The 20,289-nt window shown below is 38.5% G+C and overlaps 2 protein-coding genes across 2 annotated transcripts; one reads left to right on the top strand and one right to left on the bottom strand.

Moving 5' to 3' along the window:
- Positions 1–4,124: 4,124 nt before the first annotated feature.
- On the top strand, positions 4,125–6,976 carry LOC137040114 (uncharacterized). Its single transcript, XM_067415525.1, has 5 exons — positions 4,125–4,360; positions 5,211–5,405; positions 5,490–5,569; positions 5,673–5,727; positions 5,931–6,976. The coding sequence occupies exons 1-5, from the start codon at positions 4,262–4,264 to the stop codon at positions 6,840–6,842; spliced, it is 1,341 nt and encodes a 446-aa protein (XP_067271626.1). The 5' UTR covers positions 4,125–4,261; the 3' UTR covers positions 6,843–6,976.
- Positions 6,977–7,084: 108 nt separating this feature from the next.
- LOC137040112 (uncharacterized) lies at positions 7,085–9,393 on the bottom strand. Its single transcript, XM_067415523.1, has 3 exons — positions 8,691–9,393; positions 8,408–8,543; positions 7,085–8,107 (listed from the first exon to the last, which is right to left on the bottom strand). The coding sequence occupies exons 1-3, from the start codon at positions 9,311–9,313 to the stop codon at positions 7,358–7,360; spliced, it is 1,509 nt and encodes a 502-aa protein (XP_067271624.1). The 5' UTR covers positions 9,314–9,393; the 3' UTR covers positions 7,085–7,357.
- Between the last annotated feature and the right edge of the window lie 10,896 nt (positions 9,394–20,289).

The following is a 20,289-nucleotide window of genomic DNA, read 5'->3' as shown; positions in this document are numbered from 1 at the left end:
CAAACAAATCAGATTCAGAAGTCAATAAGCGTAGTCAAACAGGCAGGGATCAAAATAAACCGGGTAATCAGAAATGGTAACAATAAACAAACACTCACAATCTCCTAATACACTTACAATCTCTTTGGCATGACACTCAAACAAACGATGACGAAACGAACAGTATAATCAGAAAGTAAATGGAAGTGAAGAACGAAGGCGATATAGCACAAAGTCAACGAAGTACAAGGCAAAGGTGTTTTTGGGGCAATCCTTTCAGTGTTTAGCTGCACCAATCAGTGTTTCCCAACCAGTAAATGGAAACCACGCCCACCTGGAACATAGACACAACCATACATACAGAAAGAATATACACAAACAATGACAGATGAAAACAAACAAGATACTTTAGGGACTTAACAACTTCTTTTAAAGTTTACTCTATTCTTCTCCCAGTTCACTGGCCACTTACTTTAATGTATTTCAGGAAAAGTGGATGATTTTACGTGTTGTAAATCCAATATATCCGATTCTCTGAACTGCGACACAAACAAAAATGGCCCTGCCCATCACGCATGCTGTATCTCAACTAACGTGATTGTTAAAAAGGTGTATAAGCAACAAAACACACAGTCTTGCCCATATTAAACAATCGGAAAATATCAAATATTTCATGCTATAGTTAATGGTGCCCTAGAATGATTTGAAACAATATATTAAATTGTTCTCTGATATCTACATAGAATGGAAGTGGGTTATTTAAGGGCAAAAATTGTCCAGATACAGTTTTACAGGTCCATTTACAACCCTATAAATTGTCCCTAGGATGTAATGCTCTGTTTTGCCTAATTTGGAAGGGTCATGAATATTAATGTTGAGCTCTGCTCTGATTGGCTTATTTCAGCAGCTCGTAGCTCACAGCAGTTCAGTTGTTCAGCGAAGCGGCACGTGAGTCCTGACCAACCTGACAGAACACAGACCGACTGAATGACAAGCAGAACATCTCAAATGGAGATTGATAAAAATGCAGCTTACTTGTTTATTGGTGTTTTCAGATCATCCGCGCACAAGAAAGAGCTTGCATTCGTGCGGTTGCCAGATTTCAATAATTAAATCCCCCAAACAGAGCTTTTCTGTGTAAAAAACCCGTATGATATCCAGTGTTATACCTAAATGTCCAATCTGGCAACCATACGCACGCTCTCTCTCTCGCGCGCACGCGCCGCTGAGGTGAAAACACCAATAAAAAAGTAAGCTGCATTTTATCAATCTCCATTTGAGATGTTCTGCTTAAAGTGTCATTCAGTCTACATTTTAGACTTGTCTTTTTTCATCAATGATATTGCATGTTTATATAACATTAGTTACAATGTAGGCTAAGGTTACGCAGTGACTGTGATGTAGCCTAATCTGAAATACAAATAGGAAAAACATCATAGGAAACACCATACTTCAGTTCTCAAAAATATAAATATATAGCTTATATTTTTACAAAATGAATAGCCTTGTCAAATGACTAGTTTTAAGTTATATGGTGGAAAAGCTGACGTTTGCTAGAAGGATCGAGTGAACGATCTAAGCAAAGTATCTACGGTTGTATTTTGTAATACAAAATAATATTACCCTTTGTCATTAGACACACTATTTAGTTTTGTATGGTACTTGGAGTTTCCTATTGTTACTGTACTAGAATCTTGCATTATCTGGACAATGCTGTCTCTAAGAAACTTTCAATTTAATCAGAAATTGTTTAAACAGTCAATAAGTGGATAAATCGCTACTTACTGCTTGCGGGAATATAGTTGCCCCTTTCTTCAGTTTAAGACGCTGAGCGACGTTAGCTTGAAATGGGCCCAACAAACGAACGATCTTGAATTAAATTGTTGTGGTATCCGATTATAAACATCAACCATGACTGTTGACCTTTTTTATCTGTGGGAAGGGTAGAAAAGTTTCCTGAACAGCCTGAAACATTAAGTGTGTCCATGCGAGCAGCTTGTTTTGATGATTCGGCGCCGTCATTTCCAGTGTTGGGAACGTTACTTTAAAAAGTAATTAGTTACTCTTTTTTATTATAGATACTCACTACTTGTTCCAAAAGGTAACTGAGTTAGTAACTGAATTACTCTATAATAAAAGTAACTCGTTACCAGGGAAAGTAACTATTTTCGTTACTGTACCAAAAAAAAAAAGTTGCTATAAGTCATATAATTTAGATTTTTTTAACCAATTTTCACAAGTCAGTTGAAATGAGTAGAACAGACAAGTGTTTTTAATTTTTTTTAATGTTCAAATATGTTAAATAACTTGGATGCCCTTAATATTAAATGAATGAAATGGACACTAAATATAATCAATTATTATTATAAAACATTGTACTCTAATCTACACTATTTTAAAGGGGTACTTCAGTGCCGGGAAGATGAATCTGTATTTAAACTGGGTCATCAATGTAGTAGAAATGTGAAATTATTTTTGAATTTGGTGCTTTCTAGACCGCTTCAGTGAGCTCAATTATAGTAACGCCGCATTTTATTCTCAGTAACGGTAACGCCGTTGTAATGGGGGAAACAGTAATTTGTTTGATTACTAGTTACTGAAAATATCAACGCCGTTAGTAACGCCATTTATCTATAACGCCATTATTCCCATCACTGGTCATTTCCGCCTGACAATGAACATGTTTGGACAGATGCAAATGTTGGGGGCATATAAATGATCCCCAACGCTTGCGTCACGGTTGGGTTTATGTTGAAAAGCACTTTTTTTCCCGTTGAGTTTTTGATTTACGAGATTTACATAAGAAGTAGGAGGCAATGGTGTTTGAGACTCACAGTATGTGATGTCCATGTACTGAACTCTTATTATTTCACTGTGGCAAGGTTAATTACATTTTTCATTCTAGGGCTCCTTTAAAAAATTGTGAATATTTTTTATAAAAAAGTAAACATTTATTAAAAGCAGATCGTCATCAGTCATACAACACTATTGTGACTGCGGTGTATATTCACACAAAATATTGAAAATAATACAGTAATCATCCACCTCTTCCATTTTGGGGTATTTTGGTTCTAGAAAGTTGGCAGCCTTTTAACAGAATCAGTTTGATCAGTGTCTCACAGCGACTCCTGCATACACCACATCTTCGTCCTCTTGAAATCTCTGAAAGAAAACACATTCACAAAACAGATGTAGTTATCAACAACATTAAGCACCATTTATCAGACAGACAAATTTGTTTTAGTGCTTTTCACACTTAACATTCTAAACCCTGGGTAAATGGAATCCTACGTGCTTCACGTTTTAACAGTGCTCATACTTTATTCAAGTAATGAATTGGTCTTTGTAAACTGACATTTCACACATGTACATTCCTAAACCCAGGGTTAACATTCTTATAGCACAATAAACGATAATAATGGGCTACTTATTATATATAGTTATTTTGTATTTAAATAAGGATTTTTTTATGATGTCACCATTTTGATATGAATATCACAAAAAAACTACTAGCCTAAATAAATTAAATACAAGCTCACTGTGGACAAGTAAACTAACCTGATCTCACAGAATTCCGTGAAATGAACACGGGCCCTTAACTAAAAAAATCTGTGGTAGTTTCACGGAATAACCAAAAAATTCTGTGATGGATCCACGGAAGTGATGCCTATGCAAGTCAATGACAGTCAGCATCCGTGGTCCACACACAGATTCCTAACACACTTTTAATGATCTGCATTTCTAAAAGTAGACATGATTTTATGAATATTTATAGCCTACTTTTATATTTCGGAGCAACTAACTCCACTCCTACCCTAAACCTACCCACTCCCACTGTCAACAATATAAAACACGTAACAGGCAAATAAATGTACAGTCACAGTTATTTATTGCAAAAACGGAGCAGAAACAGTATAGAAGTATTAACTCATGTTGCATTACAAGTCTTCTGAAGTCAGACGATATCTTCATGTAGTTGATCTTAATGTTTTCATCGTGAAATGATGATCGCGCTCCACACATGCACTCGTTCATATTTCTCATTCAAATGATACAAACGACTCTTCAGCATGACGACATCGGTCACGAAACACACGAGAGCCAGTGGCATTTTACAATCAAAGCTGACGTAATGACGCAATAGGCTCTGTGCACAAAGCGTAGTGACGAACTTCCGCTGTCGCCAGAAGTCGGCATTTCTGTTTCCGGTTTTCTAACGCATCGGCCAGAATGTCTTGCTTTACTAGATGTCTCCAGGACCTTCCAAAAATAAGCGTCAGCGATGTTCATCGCATCGTCGATGCCTGGTCTCCTGCTCCGACAAGCAAGAGGGACAAGGGATTTAAACTTTATATATCAAGTTACCTGCACAACTACGAGGGTAAGTAGTTTAATCTAACGTGTTATGCCGGCAGATAGCGGCTAAGCTAGTTAGCGACGTATTCGTTTGTAGTGTAAAGTTAGTATAGAAGTTTGTTTTTCTTAATTTTAAACGCAGACGGTTCTTTTGTGATAATTGTAATCTCAATGGCATTAACTTGCTCTCCTCTCAGTTTCTAATAAAGATCAGGGCACAGGCGCTGTCACTGTCAGGGCATTGTGCTACAGGTCCATGAGGAAAGCAGAGAAACCTCACAGTTTGAGAGTATGGTGAAGCTAGAATTGATAAGCCAGCAGTTGTAGGCTTGTTACTTTAATAGCCCGGTGTTCCTGATGTTCCTGGGGATTTAGCAAAGGTAATCTTGTTTAGTATTATTATAACTCTTAAATGAGTAACGTTATGTAATGAAAAGAGTGGTTAAAATTGACAGGTGAGTTTACTTTGCTTGTCCCCATTCGGGTTACTGCATGCGTTCTTGTTGATGTTATAACGTTAATATTATTACTTATATAACCCGGTGTTCCTGGGGACTCAGCTAAGGGCATTCATGTTTAATGTAACTATATTGTAGGCAGGTAAGTTTCCCTAGCTGGTCCCCTCTGGGTAAAATGTGTTCTTGTTCAAGTTTTCCTCAACTCAGTCATTCGTTTAAGATACAATCTTGTATTATTTAAAGGTATTAGGCTAACATGTTTCAAATAAACATTTAAGGATTTTGTTGGCATATTATACTACATAATCTAGAATATTAGATATAGAATGAAAAAACAAGATTATGTCCTAAACAAATGATTAAACAGTGATCAAGCAATGACAAATCAGTATTTAATACTTCATTTTACTTATGCAGGTGGTGTTGAAAGACTCCAGTCCTGTGGAGCTTATTGAACACAGCTGCACATGTGTTGCTGGAGCTGCATTATGCAACCACTGTGTTGCTTTGCTGTTCCAGTCAGCACATTACTCTGAACTGAATATGTCAGTGGTCCCTCCTGTGCTAAGCTGTACTGAAGGGGAACAGCAGTGGCACAAGCCCAGAACTTTGGTAAGTGTGCACTATAATTATAGACCTGTGGCTATATTTTCTAACTACATCTAACTTTTAACTGTATCCTCAATAACTTGATAGGGTATTAAGCCAGGCCCTGTGGAAAAGATGGTCGTGTTGTCTGCTAAGCCAAAGTGTAGAGCAACAACTGAGGGTGTAAGGTAAAAGCTGATTATTGGAGATTTATTACATGTTGCATGTTAAATTAAAATTCCTTTGTGGATATGCCACTTTCCACTCATGAAAGTTTTATGTTCTACACAGGAGCACACTCTACAAAGGCCTGACTGGAGATCTACCTGATCTATCCGTCCTTCAGGTGAGTAGGGATATAACAATCAAATTTCACTGTACAGTTTATCATAACCAAAATCTGTAAACCAATATTTCATGATTTTCTGATTACAAATCCATGCATAACACACTGCGGATAGAAATTACAGAAAAAAAAGTTACTGGTATGATAATAGTGGTTATTTTATATTATTATATTTAGCGAATTGTTATATTATTATTTCCCAGGTGAAAGAGGTATATAAAGATTTCTCTATAGCTGAGGCACCGATGATCTGCAGCTTGGGCGTCAGCTGTGAAATTCCCCTGGTCGACTCTGCCCTGGGCAAGGTTCAAGCTGGTAGTCCCTTGTCCTACCAACAACCTGCAATAGCAAACCGAAACCTCTCCTTCCATGCTGCCCCACCACAACCATCTGTGCCTCTTCAGAACTACCGCCTACAGCCATCTAGTTGCATGTATGTCTGTACTGAACCACAACAGCTACACTGTAAGAGTCTGGAGGTCACCTGGGACATGGCACACAAATATGAATGTGCTACCAGAGACCAAAGTTCATGTACTGAATGGCATCAGCTAAGGAGGCATAGACTGACTGCCTCACGGTTTCGGGAGATCTGCCAGGTTCGAGAGAACACAGAAGAAGGTCTGGCGAACCGGATACTGCAAGGGACCCGGCAGACGGCAGCTATGAAGAGGGGGCTCGAATTGGAGGCAGATGCAATTTGGGAATATTGCCAAATAAAAAGGGTCAACCACTACCCCTGTGGATTAGTAATTCACCCAGATGCTCCTTGGCTGGGTGCATCACCAGACGGGTTAATCTTTGACCCTTCAGAGCAATGTCAGTTTGGGCTGGTTGAGATTAAATGCCCAAATGTTAAAAGCTATGTCGACTGCCCATATCTGAAAATGAAGGCAGGCAAATTGGAGCTAAAACCAACACATGCTTACTACTGGCAAATACAGGGGCAGATGTTATTAACAGGGATGATTTGGTGTGATTTTGTTGTTTCAGCCGAGGAAGACATACTCATCCAAAGAATTTACAGAGACAATGATGTCTTGGATGTGATCAGAGGGAAAGTAGACAGGTTTTATTTCTATGTCTACATACAGAAATGTCTGCTTCAGGAGTAGGACTTCAACTAATGTTTTTTTTGTTTATTGTTTCCTTTTAAATGTTTTATGCTTTGTGTTATTATTAAAATTTAAAATTAAAGATGTTTTTATGATTAATAAAAGTATGTTAACACTGAGCACCCCAAGAAAAAGACTAGTCATTTATAACCATTGTACTAAAGGCAGATGTCTCTGGCACTACAACCGTCTTTAACAGCAAATGATAGTAAATGATTACATGACCATGCCTGTGATTTTTAGGTGTTTATTATGTTCCACCTACAAGTTAATATGAAAGTTTACAAAAATATTTACAAATTATATCTGAGAATCATTTTGCAAGTTTAGTTATTCTTATGAATTTGTTGAACAAATAGTTAATATAAATCTCTTTAAAATATGGCAACAGTAGCTCACAAATGTATAAACATATTTACTAATTATATCAGGCAATTTACAAAATGACAGTTATTATTTTGTGAACACAAGTAGTTAACATCAACCTCTTTAGAAAATGGCTACAGTATCTCACTTCATAATCTCCATTTCTTGACCAAAGGTCCATTTTGGTAGTTTGAGAGGAGACAAGCAACTGTAAAGATTTGATTTATGCTCCCTGCAATAGAGAGAGGGATAGTAGTGTCAAAGAGTTTATTCTCTTTAACTCTTCTGATTAACCTTTCGATGTGTACTCTCAAACGGGCAATGGACTGCGTCTTCAGAACATCTACCTCAGACATTTGGGCCTTCTTGGAGAGGAAGGCAGGACGATGAACAGGCCCAGGTACAAGGTCATCCACCAAGAATCCCTTGTCCACCATGATGGCCATGTCAGGTGTTAAGAGTGATGTAATCCCTGACTGACGAAACACCTCTCTGTCACTCATGGAACCCTCAAAGAGTGCTGACACAAAAGTCAGGGCTCCGTGAGGGGACATGCCCACCATAGCCTTAAAGGTGCAATGGGACTTGTAGTTTGAAAAAACTTCGCTCTGAAGGAGCAGGGATGAAGGTGTTTGACACCGTAGCTCTGTACAATCAAGCACTACTTGTGTGTTGCTGTAGCTGCCATCAAAGTCCCGAGGAAGACTGGCCTTCACAGCTGCAGGAGACATCCATATACAGACTGAGCCCAGTAAGCTGTAGAGGAAGTTGGCCCAGGTCACAATGATTCGGCTGACTGTTGCTCTGTGGATGTTAAATCTGTGAGCCAACTCTCTCTGGGTACAGCCAGTGGACAGGTATGTGAGGAAAAGAAAAAGCTCATCTATCGGCAGCAGTTTCTGGGAAGAGATGAGTTTAGTGAGTAGGGGTGTACCAAGATAATGCAATACAAACATGTAACAATATGTATCATGGATGGTAACAATCTGTATTGTGTATAATACAGATTGTCACCCAAAAAGAAAATTACTGTGATAGAAAAAAAAAGTTTACAGAGTGAACTTATTTTTAGTGTCAGTACTACATGTATCTCTCATATTGGGGTGTGTGTGTGTGTGTGTGTGTGTGTGTGTGTGTGTGTGTGTGTGTGTGTGTGTGTGTGTGTGTGTGTGTGTGTGATTGAGAGAGAGAAAACTTACAGTTGGTCTGGATATAGGGCTTTCAATTGATGTGCTAGTGGCATAGGGTTTCTTTGCCCTGGTGACCCTAACCATTTTTGCTGTTGCTGTCTCGATCAGGTTCCAGAACGCCATCAGATGCTCGTATGAGGGGAATCTAAAATACAGTATTACAATCAAAATTAGTTGTTTTCGTCATACAAGCTCAAGAATATGATTAAGATGACAGTGAAAAACAATTACTTGGTCAGTTAGTCAATCAGTAAAATGTTATGAGATGATGTTGATATTACAACTGTCTTACCTGGTGTAAAATCTGATGTCTTCGGGCGACGAAGCAAACCGTTTAAGTCCAAATGAGTGATGAAGGTGAACTGTTTGGAGCTGCTCCCTCAGTGCCTCGATTTCCCTCAACGCATCTTCATACTGCTTTCGGTCTACACATACAGTACGACTGGTAGCGTAGTCGTGGTCTACAACCATCGGAACCATGGCGGGATGCTCAATGTCTTCCTCGGGTCTCGGCGGGTCAGGTTCTGGACTTGGTGGTCGAGATCGGCGCTCCCAAACACCGGCCCGTGACACCTTTGTATAGTTATTCCACTCGAATAACGATGGAACAGAACCTGCTGCTAAAACCCGTCTACCCTTAGCAGAAGTGCGGATTTCATTCTCGGTGAAATGTCGACTGCATACCTTGGTGTGAGTGGTAACCGAAAATCGCGCCCTCCTTATTTTGTGCAACCACTGCGCACGAAGGTTGGTGTCCTTCGGGAAGCGGTGGAAGCTCAAATGGCTGTTGTACCGACTTGAAGCCGAGCAAAGTGGCACACAGCAATGCTCCTTAGACCCACTCATGGTACTTTGAAATCTAGATGTGTCTCGCACATTATATTTCTTTTTCCGTACAACAACAGCAGCACACATCTTGTTTGTTTGTTTATAGCGGATGAAGACAGGAAGTAAACCGGAAACTGATATGCCGACTTCTGACAATAGCGGAAGTTCGTCACTGCGCTTGTGCACGTAGGCTATTGGTCATGAAACGACAGCCAATGCTGTCAAAGTTGATGTGACCTTTCTTCCGGCAGCAATATTTGAAATGCATTAATATTCGGCGGATGGACTCGACGTTACTGATCGCTTTTGGGGATTTTCTTCACACAAATCAATCGTTTGGCCTCAGAACACTTGGGATATTTGTACTTTCTGAATAAATTGTGCCTGCAGTCGTATCTGCCTGTTATATCCTGTTTTTTATAACACAAATGGGTAGGTTTAGGGAAGGGATTGAGTTAAGTGTTCAAAACTGAATGTCTGAATAAAAAGAAAAGAAAATTATGCTGACTGACTCAAACTGACGAATATAAGGTGTTGGAACAGGGAATCCGTGTGTACTATGTATGCTGCCTGTCATTGACTTACATACAGGGTTCGTACGGGTGCTTGAAATCCTTGAAAGTGCTTGAATTTTGATGTTGTGTTTTCAAGGTTTGAAAAGTGCTTGAATTTTGGATAAGGTGCTTAAAAATGCTTGAAATTGTAACTATTTCTTTTACAACAAATACCTATCTGACTAAATAGTTCGTTTATTAAATGTAGAAATAAAATGTTGGAGAGCCTAAAATGAAACCTGCTGTGCTCGCGATCTGCCTGTCTATTTCCGTGTGACTCCGCCCCCATGTTGTCGTTTCATTGAACGTTGGCTGAAAGATGCTAAATACGAATTTTGGATCAAACTGGCACAAACCCCACGAAGTACCTCCTGTAAAGTTTGCAAAAATACATGCAGCTTTTCACTATATGGGCGAGTCTGCTCTTTCGAGTCACATGAAAGGTAGGCTAAGTTATAGACTTTCAAGTAAGCTAACTAAAGTAGTTTAACGTTACTGTAACGTTAGCCTACACATTAGCGCCTATTTGTTTAACTTGCGCTATTAACTGCTAGCTAGGAATTCGCATTAGTGACAGAGTATATGTATAATGTGATAATGTAAGATTAGCATGTCCGTTATGGCATGTTCATTTGTGGAATAGGCAGTGAACGTAGCCACAAATTTAAACCTACAAACATTAGCTCAGTGCATAAAAATAGTGTCAGATGATCATACAAGTAACCATGGGCGTAGATTACGCGGGGGACGTGTCCCCCTCACTTTTAATAAAATGTATTTTCGTCCCCCGCACTTTTACTGGGTCTCACCGATGCTAGTCGACCCGCTCCGAGCGGGATCCGAACCGACGTTACCTGCGCGGGGGCGGGCAAGTTAACAGGGACGCTAAAAACCGCTCTCTCTAATCTCGGTTGATTGCGCGCTTCTTGAGGTCACGGTCAAATGTGTTTACATAGAAACCAATGTGAATACATCAAGATTTAAATTCAGAGACAAAAAATAATCTATGCATGACCTGTCATTTTATTCGCATCTAAATATGAGGAAAGTCCTCCTCATCCACTTTTGGAAAGTCCAAAAGTGGATTCGTAATATCCAGTCACGCTGGAGCTGCAGCTGAAGGAAAACAATCGTTATGATGATGAAACGTGACGACGACAATCAGACGATTGCGACAATATATATGCTTTGTGTGTTTTTCAAGCCATCTCAATGTAGGCTATTGATGACAATAAAGTATAGGCTATCATATGAATAATGCAGCTTTTAATGTTTAGTATCTTCTGCTCACCAAGGCTGCATTTATGTAATCAAAAATAGTTCAAACAGTAATATTTTGAAATATTATTACAAATTAAAACAGCTTTTTTCCTATGTGAATATATAGTAATTTATTCCTGTGATCAAAGCTGAATTTATCATTACTCCAGTCTTCAGTGTGACATGATCCTTCACTAATCATTCTCATATCAGGATTTAATAATCAAGAAACATTTATGATTATTATCTGTGTTGAAAACAGTTGTGCTGCTTAAAAATGTTGTGGAAACCATGATAGCCTACATGTTATTTTTCAGGTTTCTTTAATGAATAGAAAGTTCAAAGGATAGCAGTTATTTGCATTCATTAAAAATTATCATCTTTTGTAATATTAAAAATATCACTTGTGATCAATTTAATGCATGTCTGATCAACAAAAGTATTAATTTCTCTCTTTTTTTAATTTTACCACAAATGTTTAGATGGTTTCCACAAAAATTAAGCATCACCATGAGCAGCACAACTGATAATAATCATAAATGTGTGTTGAGCATCAGATCCTCATATGAGAATGATTAGTGAAGGATCATGTGACACTGAAGACTGTAGTAATGATGATAAATTCAGCTTTGATCACAGGAATAAATTACACTTTACTATATATTCACACAGAGAACAGCTGGTTTACATTAGAATATATATATATATTTTTACATTGCATAAAATCTATGGAATGTTAATGCACAAGTGTTTGTAGGCTAGTATATAAACCAATTATAAAATTGGCACAAAAAATAGGAGAATAATATTATAGATATTAATTAGTGGTTATTGTTCAGCAGTGTATTTGATATCTTGCCCAATTAAAAGCAAGAGATGCAATAAATTATATTGGTCCAAAAAAAAAAAAAAAAAAATTCTGTCCCACTCACTTCTGAAAAGATGGCTTTGCCCCTGCAAGTAACTTAGTGCTGTCAAAATATTGATATATTTTTCGATCGGTCTGAATTTCACACAGGATTAGACACATAATTCTACAAATTCCTGCAGATTTTGCGCTCATATCTGAAGTGGGCACATACCGTTATAAGCCGACCTCTGACATACAAGTAAATAAAATAAAAAATAGCTCCTTTTCCCAGCTAATTAATGGTCAAATACACACAAAAAATGTTACACTGTTCATCTGGGTGTGTATTAACCTAAATACAGCCGTAAACGATTCAGAAGAATGAGTAACAGGAACAGTGTTTTGATTCCACACTCGCGTCAGGTCTTAAAGGGGCAGCAGTTATTCAAACTACAAAAAGACAAAATATCACCTGCTGCTCTTTACTGATCATATAAAGTGATCTCTTCAGAAGAAATACTTGATTGCCTAGACTTTTAATAGACATACACACACAAATTTTTTTTAATTAAAAATAGAAAAGGTCAATGAGGTACATGTGATTGACTGTCTACCTCAAAGACGAATGTTTTCATTTTTAAAATGTTCAATAAATGAATTGAAAGTGAAGTGAACCCGTCGAGTGATTTTGTTTAGGGTAATTGTTTTTACAATTACCCCAAAGGCAGGTCAGATAGTAAGCAAAATCTACTTAGACAGTGATACATTTAAAAGAAATAAAACTTGATTTGGTTAAATATCTGATCCTGCTGCTTTACGAAACACGATTTTGGCTGTTTATAGTATTATTATCTTTTTAATGTGATGATAAAGTGTACTAATAATAATTTTGACAATGTATTGGTATGTAATTTACAGCGGTGTTAGGTGCTGGAAAAATCATTAAAATTGACCTTGAAAGTGCTTGAAAAGTGCTTGAATTTGACCTTTGAAAAGGTGTACGAACCCTGACTGTTGCACTTCAACCACGTCATCACAACAGTTTTGCTCTCTGTTTTGGTAACACGGGAAACACCACGATATCTCACCAATCTAAGCTAGACTGCTTGGAAAACACTGTGAGATCTTTTAGTACAGCGGATGACAGAAAACGTGGAGTGGATTTTAGTGTTTTTAGAGATTCAACCTTTTAATGCACAATCATCTTTCATCCAAGACCACATCATGGATAAGAGATTAGACCTTATGCACTTAACTGAAACATGGCATCAGCCTGCAGATTACTCAGCACTAAATTATGCCTGTCCTCCTGGTTACAGCTACCTGGAGAAAGCCTGTTACACTGGTCGGGGTGGTGGCTTAGCTGTAATTCACAGACAATCATTGGAGCTGTCTTTTCTTCCTTTGCCCATAGTGGCCCTCATTTATCAAAAGTGCGTACACCAAATTTCCAGCGTACACCCAAACCCACGGTGACTTTGAGATTTATCAATATGGACGTTGGCGTACGGCACGCTCAAATCCTACGCCAGCTCAGGAGGTGGTGTACACACGTTTGAGTTAGTGTGAAAATGCGCAGAAAAACTATTCCTAACACCACAAAACGCACTGACAAGATATGCTATATGACCCACTGTAAAAACAACAACAACATAGTAATTATAAACTTCAGTGTTTATTTTTATGCAACATGGACTTCAATGTTTAATGTGTGTGACTATACTAAAGCATTTGATTTGTAGGCCTGTATTCCTCCAGTTGAGCCTGTGTGCTTTACCTGACGGGTCAGGGTTAGGCCCAGCAGCTGCGCACGGACTGGGACTGAAAATAATTCAGACTGACAAAATAATTTTAAATAATACTAATAATAAAATAAATAATAACAACATTCTTCTTCTAAATAACAATAAGCGTCATTAATAATAAAAATCATAATAAAAAGAAGAATCTTACAAATTGTCATGCTATTATTAATGTGAATGAATGGTACTCCACATCACATCATCATCACTATTGTGCAGCCCAATAGCCTACATGTGCCGTGATACGAAATTAAATGCTAATTGTTTCAAAAAATGTTCTGTAAAATAATGCATTGATAATTTCTCATCCAGACAGCGATTTAAACTGCTGGAGTGCGCTTCACAACCCCCACACTATTAACAGTACTCGTAATTTGGGTCCATATTTCGTTTTTGTGGGCGCCTTTAATCCCACTCTTTAAACTCCCAAATAAAACAATTTTGCTTTTTTCCACTTCCCTGGTGATGGTCTCGATGGGTGCGTCTCAATCATCTCAGTAGTTCAGTAGTCAGAGCACTGATCAGGGAGTCAGCCCATTGACTTCTGTCCTAATCAGTGCCCTGACTAGTGGACTAGTGAGATGATTGACTCATCTCTCATGACTCATGATTGACGGGACGCGCCCGATCTCCACGTCGGAGAAGTTTCGCTTCTTTGCCGTCTTCCGTGTGTCCATGGCGTAAAATGAGGGCGTGGGGGAGGCGGAGACTTGAATATATAGGGGCGTGTTAATCTAATGACGATCGTTTTCAGCCGCAGCATTTATCAAGGGCAGGTATTGCGTACACCTGTGCTGCGTCCCAATTTGCCTACTTATACTACGTCCTAAAAGTATGTACTCTTTTTGTGAAGAAAAGTTATATACTTTTGAGTGTGTAGCAGAAAAGTATGCAAGCTTCGGGACATACTACTTCGCCATCTTTAACGGACTCTGTTGTTTAGTTACGTGCATCCCGTCACCGTTTATCTGCCCTGTCAATCATCGTCAGATTCGTCACAGTTCAAATCCTCCACATTCAGTTTAATCTCCTACCGTATCTGAGAGAAATGTAGCCGCTCGTTGATCTTCCATGTGTGGGTCTTTGTGGGTCAGAGACTCTCCTCATGTGTTTACAGTTTAAATATAATGATGCATTTAAAAAAGTTAATGGCCAAACGTGTCATTAAAAAAGTTCTCAATGCTGCTGCGGGTGAAATATAATGTGGACAACACTGAAAAAATATATTTTTGACGGGTAAAATATTGATAGTTGGTCACTCAAACCCCTTTATCTAAACTTCTCTACTTAACCGTCGAACTCGCACATCCGTCATGTTTGTAGTTTTTAACGCTTTTTATCCACGTTTGTAGTTCTAATCGAATCCTCGTCCAACTCGCAATAGGTTGTGGGCAATATCAGCCGTTAGAGTGCCCATCGGTCCATACTACGAATAGTAAACCATCCGGGAATCTTTGGAATACTCTTTTCAACATACTACGATTTGGGACATACTAATTCTATTTTCGAATACTATTTAGGATGGATAGTATGCGAATTGGGATGCAGGGCTGGATTGCAGAGGTGCGCACAGCTTCATAAATCAGGCGGTGAGAGGAGTGTAAGCATAATCTTACACCAACATGAGTAAGAATATCTACAACCTCGATTCCAAAAAAGTTGGGACACTGTACAAATTGTGAATAAAAACAGAATGCAATGATGTGGGAGTTTCAAATTGTAATATTCTATTATGAATACAACATAAATTACATATCAAATGTTTAAACTGAGAAAATGCATAATTTTAAGGGGAAAATAAGTTGATTTTAAATTTCATGGCATCAACACATCTCAAAAAAGTGGGACAAAGCCATGTTTACCACTGTGTGGCATCCCCTCTTCTTTTTATAACAGTTTGCAAACGTCTAGGGACTGAGGAAACAAGTCTCAGTCTTGAAGCTCAAGTTTAGGAATAGGAGTGTTGTCCCCTTCTTGTCTAATACAGGCTTCTAATTGATCAACTGTCTTAGGTCTTCTTTGTCACATCTTCCTATTTATGATGCGCCAAATGTTTTCTATTGGTGAAAGAACTGGACTGCAGGCTGCCCATTTCAGTCCCCGGATCCTTCTTCTGCTCAGCCGTGATGTTGTAATTGATGCAGTATGTGGTCTGGCATTGTCATGTTGGAAAAGGCAAGGTCCTCCCTGAAGGAGATGTCTGGATGGGAGCATATGTTATTCTAGAACTTGGATATAACTTTCAGCATTGATGGTGCCTTTCCAGATGTGTAAGCTGCCGATGCCACACGCACTCATGCAACCCCATACCATCAGAGATGCAAGCGTCTGACCTGAGCGCTGATAACAACTTGGGTTTGTCCTTGTCCTCTTCAGTCCGGATGACATGGCGTCCCAGTTTTCCAAAAAGAACATCAAATTTTGATTCGTCTGACCACAGAGCAGTTTTCCACTTTGCCACAGTCCATTTTAAATGAGCCTTGGCCCAGAGAAAACGCATGCGCTTGTGGATCATGTTTAGATATGGCTTCTTTTTTGACCTGTAGAGTTTTAGCCAGCAAATGGCACATTGGATTGTGTTCACCGACAATGTTTTCTGGAAGAATTCCTGAGCCCATGTTGTGATTTCCATTACAGTAGCATTCCTGTATGTGATGCAGTGGCGTCTAAGTGCCAGAATTTTATGGGCATCCAGTATGGTTTTCTGGCCTTGATCCTTACAGAGATTGTTCCAGATTCTCTGAATCTTTGGATTATATTATGCACTGTAGATGATGATAATTTCAAACTATTTGCAATTTTTCTCTGAGAAACTCCTTTCTGATATTGCTTCACTATTTTTCACCATAGCATTAGGGGGAATTGGTGATCTTCTGCCCATCTTGACTTCTGAGAGACACTGCCACTCTGAGAGGCTCTTTTTATACCAATCATGTTGCCAATTGACCTAATAAATTGCAAATTGGTCCTCCAGCTGTATATGTACATTTAACTTTTCAGGCCTCTTATTGCTCCCAACTTTTTTGTAATGTGTAGCTGTCATGAAATCCAAAATGAGCCTATATTTGGCATGACATTTAAAAATGTCTCACTTTCAACATTTGATATGTTATACAAGATTTATAAGTTTATGAGATTTGTAAATTATTGCATTCCTTTTTTATTCACAATTTGCACAGTGTCCCAACTTTTTTGGATTTTTGGTTTGTATGCAATAGTTTGTTGAGCCTTCTCTGTAATATTTTAAGTATAATAATAGGAATATTGAATCATCTTGAATCATCATTGTGGTGACTGTCATAACCAAAACAGCTGCTGTTTGAACAGCTGCAGCAGAGGGAGGGAAGAGTTTATGTGAACTTGAATTTATCCACTTTAATATTCATCTGTACCTCACATTAAACTATGAAAATGATTAAGATAACTGTGTTTAAATGCTTGAACTTTCATGTACATATTCATGTAATTTCACAATGCCATCATTAATAATAACACAATCATTGTTTTAAAAGACTCAGTCACCACTTTAGTTGAGGGGCCACAAACATGATGAAGTCACGAGACGCTAATGCTTAATTAATGATGATTACTGTATTTGACTGTCAACAGAATTCATGTGCTATGTGCTTATTAGCCTGTGGCCAATTTTGGGTTCTGACCATTTACCTGCAGGCTACTATGAAGAAGACATGAACATGCTTAACTCAGAGATCATGATTAATGAAAAACTTTAGTTCTCGCATTAATTGATATAATGGTCTAGCCTGTGCATGCATAACGTAATGTGGATTTTTGTATATTCCTTTAAAGGGTTACTTCAGTGATTAGCATATGGCTTTATATCTGTAGAAACCCTGGAGTATATTTGAATGATTGTGCTTCCCCCTCTAATATCCCCCTGAGACAAGAGATTTATGCATTTTATTTCTGGAAAAAATCCTCTGATGACGCAAATATCGCCAATTTGTGTCATCTGAGGATTTTTTTGGCCAGAGGCTAAAGACTACAGCCAGCAGAGAGAGATATATCCACGTTTTCAACCCTGTCCATGGGGGTGGGATTGTACTCACAGCGCTCAGTTCGGGCAGCCGTAGGCATTCATGTAAACGGAGCAGCTGGCGGAGCAAAGTGAGTGTTTCAACTTCTCAAATTAATTCTTATGAAAGTTAAATGAAAGTTGCCATGGTTATGGTTATGCGCCTGGCCCGAAGTTAACTTCCTCTGGTCTATGTTTGTTGAATAAAGTCTTTATTATCGGTCTGGCTAGGGGATAAAATGGCGCACTCAGTAGAAACACATTTTTGACGTACTATTCTTGGATAACATTAATATTAACAATCAAGCAGAGAGGACACCAGCGCAAAAACAGTGTGTGTGACTCACCAAAAAGCCTGGCTTGAATGCTTGATAAACATCCAGTCTGACTGCATGAGATCGGCGCCTAATGTAATTTACTTGTTATTTATTTAGCTTCTTATCTTAATTAATCTACTGTAGAGGTAACTTATTCTGGCTGAGTTTACACTTGGCATATGCGATCGCCGATTGGCTCATCAGTCGATCAGGACACAGCACGTTTACATTTGATCACGTCAAGGTGTCGCAAAGAAAGAAACATGTTATTCCAACGCACTGCATAATTGAAAGGCGAACGCACACCCATTTAATTTTTCATTCCCAGAGAAACGCTCTCAGACAGCAAATGCAGCGAGTTTGCTTCCTTCTTCTCAGTGAAAATCAATAATATCAGAAAGGCAATCAGCACATCCTTGAGTTGCTCTGGGGTCAGACAGATCAGACCAAAACCTCAGAAAGTGACAGGTGTCTGATTTCGAAACAATTGACGGTAAAATTTTAGAAGACACAGTACAGCATCTTAAAACATCAACCTGCGCCCTTGACGCACTCCCCACTTCTTTTTTCAAAAGTGTGTTTAACTGTTTGGAAGCAGATCTCCTAGAAGTGGTGAACTCCTCACTTTTCTATGAGACTTTTCCAACCGCCCTTAAAACTGCAATAGTTAAGCCTCTTCTGAAAAAGAGAAATCTAGATAACTCCATACTGAGCAACTACAGACCAATCTCAAATCTCCCCTTCATAGGCAAAATCATCGAAAAAGTTGTTTTCAATCAACTAAACAAATTCTTAAACTCAAACGGATTCTTTGACAATTTTCAATCTGGTTTCCGTCCGCATCACAGCACAGAGACAGCACCCAGCTCTACTTAGCACTATCACCTAATGACTACAGCCCCATTGACTCGCTGTGCAAATGCATTGATGAAGTTAACAACTGGATGTGCCAAAACTATCTTCAGTTAAACAAAGACAAAACCGAAATCACTACATTTGGAAACAAAGATGAAATTCGGTAATAAGGTGAACGCATATCTTGAGGCTAAAGGTCTGATAACAGAAAATCAAGTCAGGAATCTTGGTGTGATTTTGGAGTCAGACCTGAGTTTCAGTAGTCATGTCAAATCAATAACTAAATCAGCTTACTATCATCTGAAAAATATTGTAAGAATTAGATGTTTTGTCTCCAGGCAAGACTTAGAGAAACTGGTACACGCTTTCATCACTAGTAGGGTGGACTATTCTCACTGGCCTTCCCAAAAAGACCATTAGACAGCTGCAGCTCATACAGAACGCTGCTGCCAGAAAATATGACCATATCACACCAGTCCTCAGGTCTCTGCACTGGCTTCCAGTTACATTTAGGATCGATTTTAAAGTACTACTACTTGTTTATAAATCTCTCAATGACCTAGGACCTCAATACATCGCAGATATGCTGATTAAATACAAACCCAACAGATCACTCAGATCAGCAGGATCAAGTCAGTTAGAAATTCCAAGAGTTCACTCAAAGCAAGGAGAGTCTGCTTTTAGCTATTATGCCAGCCGTAGTTGGAACCGGCTTCCTGAACAGATCAGATGTGCTCCAACAGTAGCCACATTCAAATCCAGACTCAAAACACATCTGTTCAGCTGTGCATTTACTGAATGAGCACTGTGCCACTGTACGTCCGACTGATCGCACCTCATCTATGCATCATTTTTTAAATATTTAAATGTTTTTTAAAAGTTATTTTCATGTTTTAGTTTACCTGTTCTTTTCTTTGGTTATCATAATTTTATTATTTTTAATTCTCTTTACATTGTATTCTTTTTCTTATGCATTTTTTATCCCTATTTTAATTCCTTTCTATGTAAAGCACTTTGAATTGCCATTGTGTAAATGTGCTATATAAATAAACTTGCCTTGCCTGCCTTGCCTTGCCTAATGGCATTACACTGTCCTTACACACACACACACACACACACACACACACACACACACACACACACACACACACACACACACACACACACACACACACACACACATATTAATTCATCACTCCCAATCATCAATCAATCATTATCACTCCCTTGTATCATTCAAAACCCTTCGTTCATCTTCGGATCTTTTTTCTTCCATACAGGTTGTCTAATGTATTTCCAAGTTGCAAACCCTTTTTGACACCATTTCTCTCTTTTTTTACAATCTTGCTTGTTTAAAAAAAAACTGATGGTCTCCAAGAAAACAGTGAT

This window comes from Pseudorasbora parva, chromosome 14 (assembly GCF_024679245.1).
Source record: "Pseudorasbora parva isolate DD20220531a chromosome 14, ASM2467924v1, whole genome shotgun sequence".
Classification (NCBI taxonomy): domain Eukaryota; kingdom Metazoa; phylum Chordata; class Actinopteri; order Cypriniformes; family Gobionidae; genus Pseudorasbora; species Pseudorasbora parva.
The sequence above is the reverse complement of the archived record's forward strand: the minus strand, read 5'-3'. Positions and strand labels throughout refer to the sequence as shown.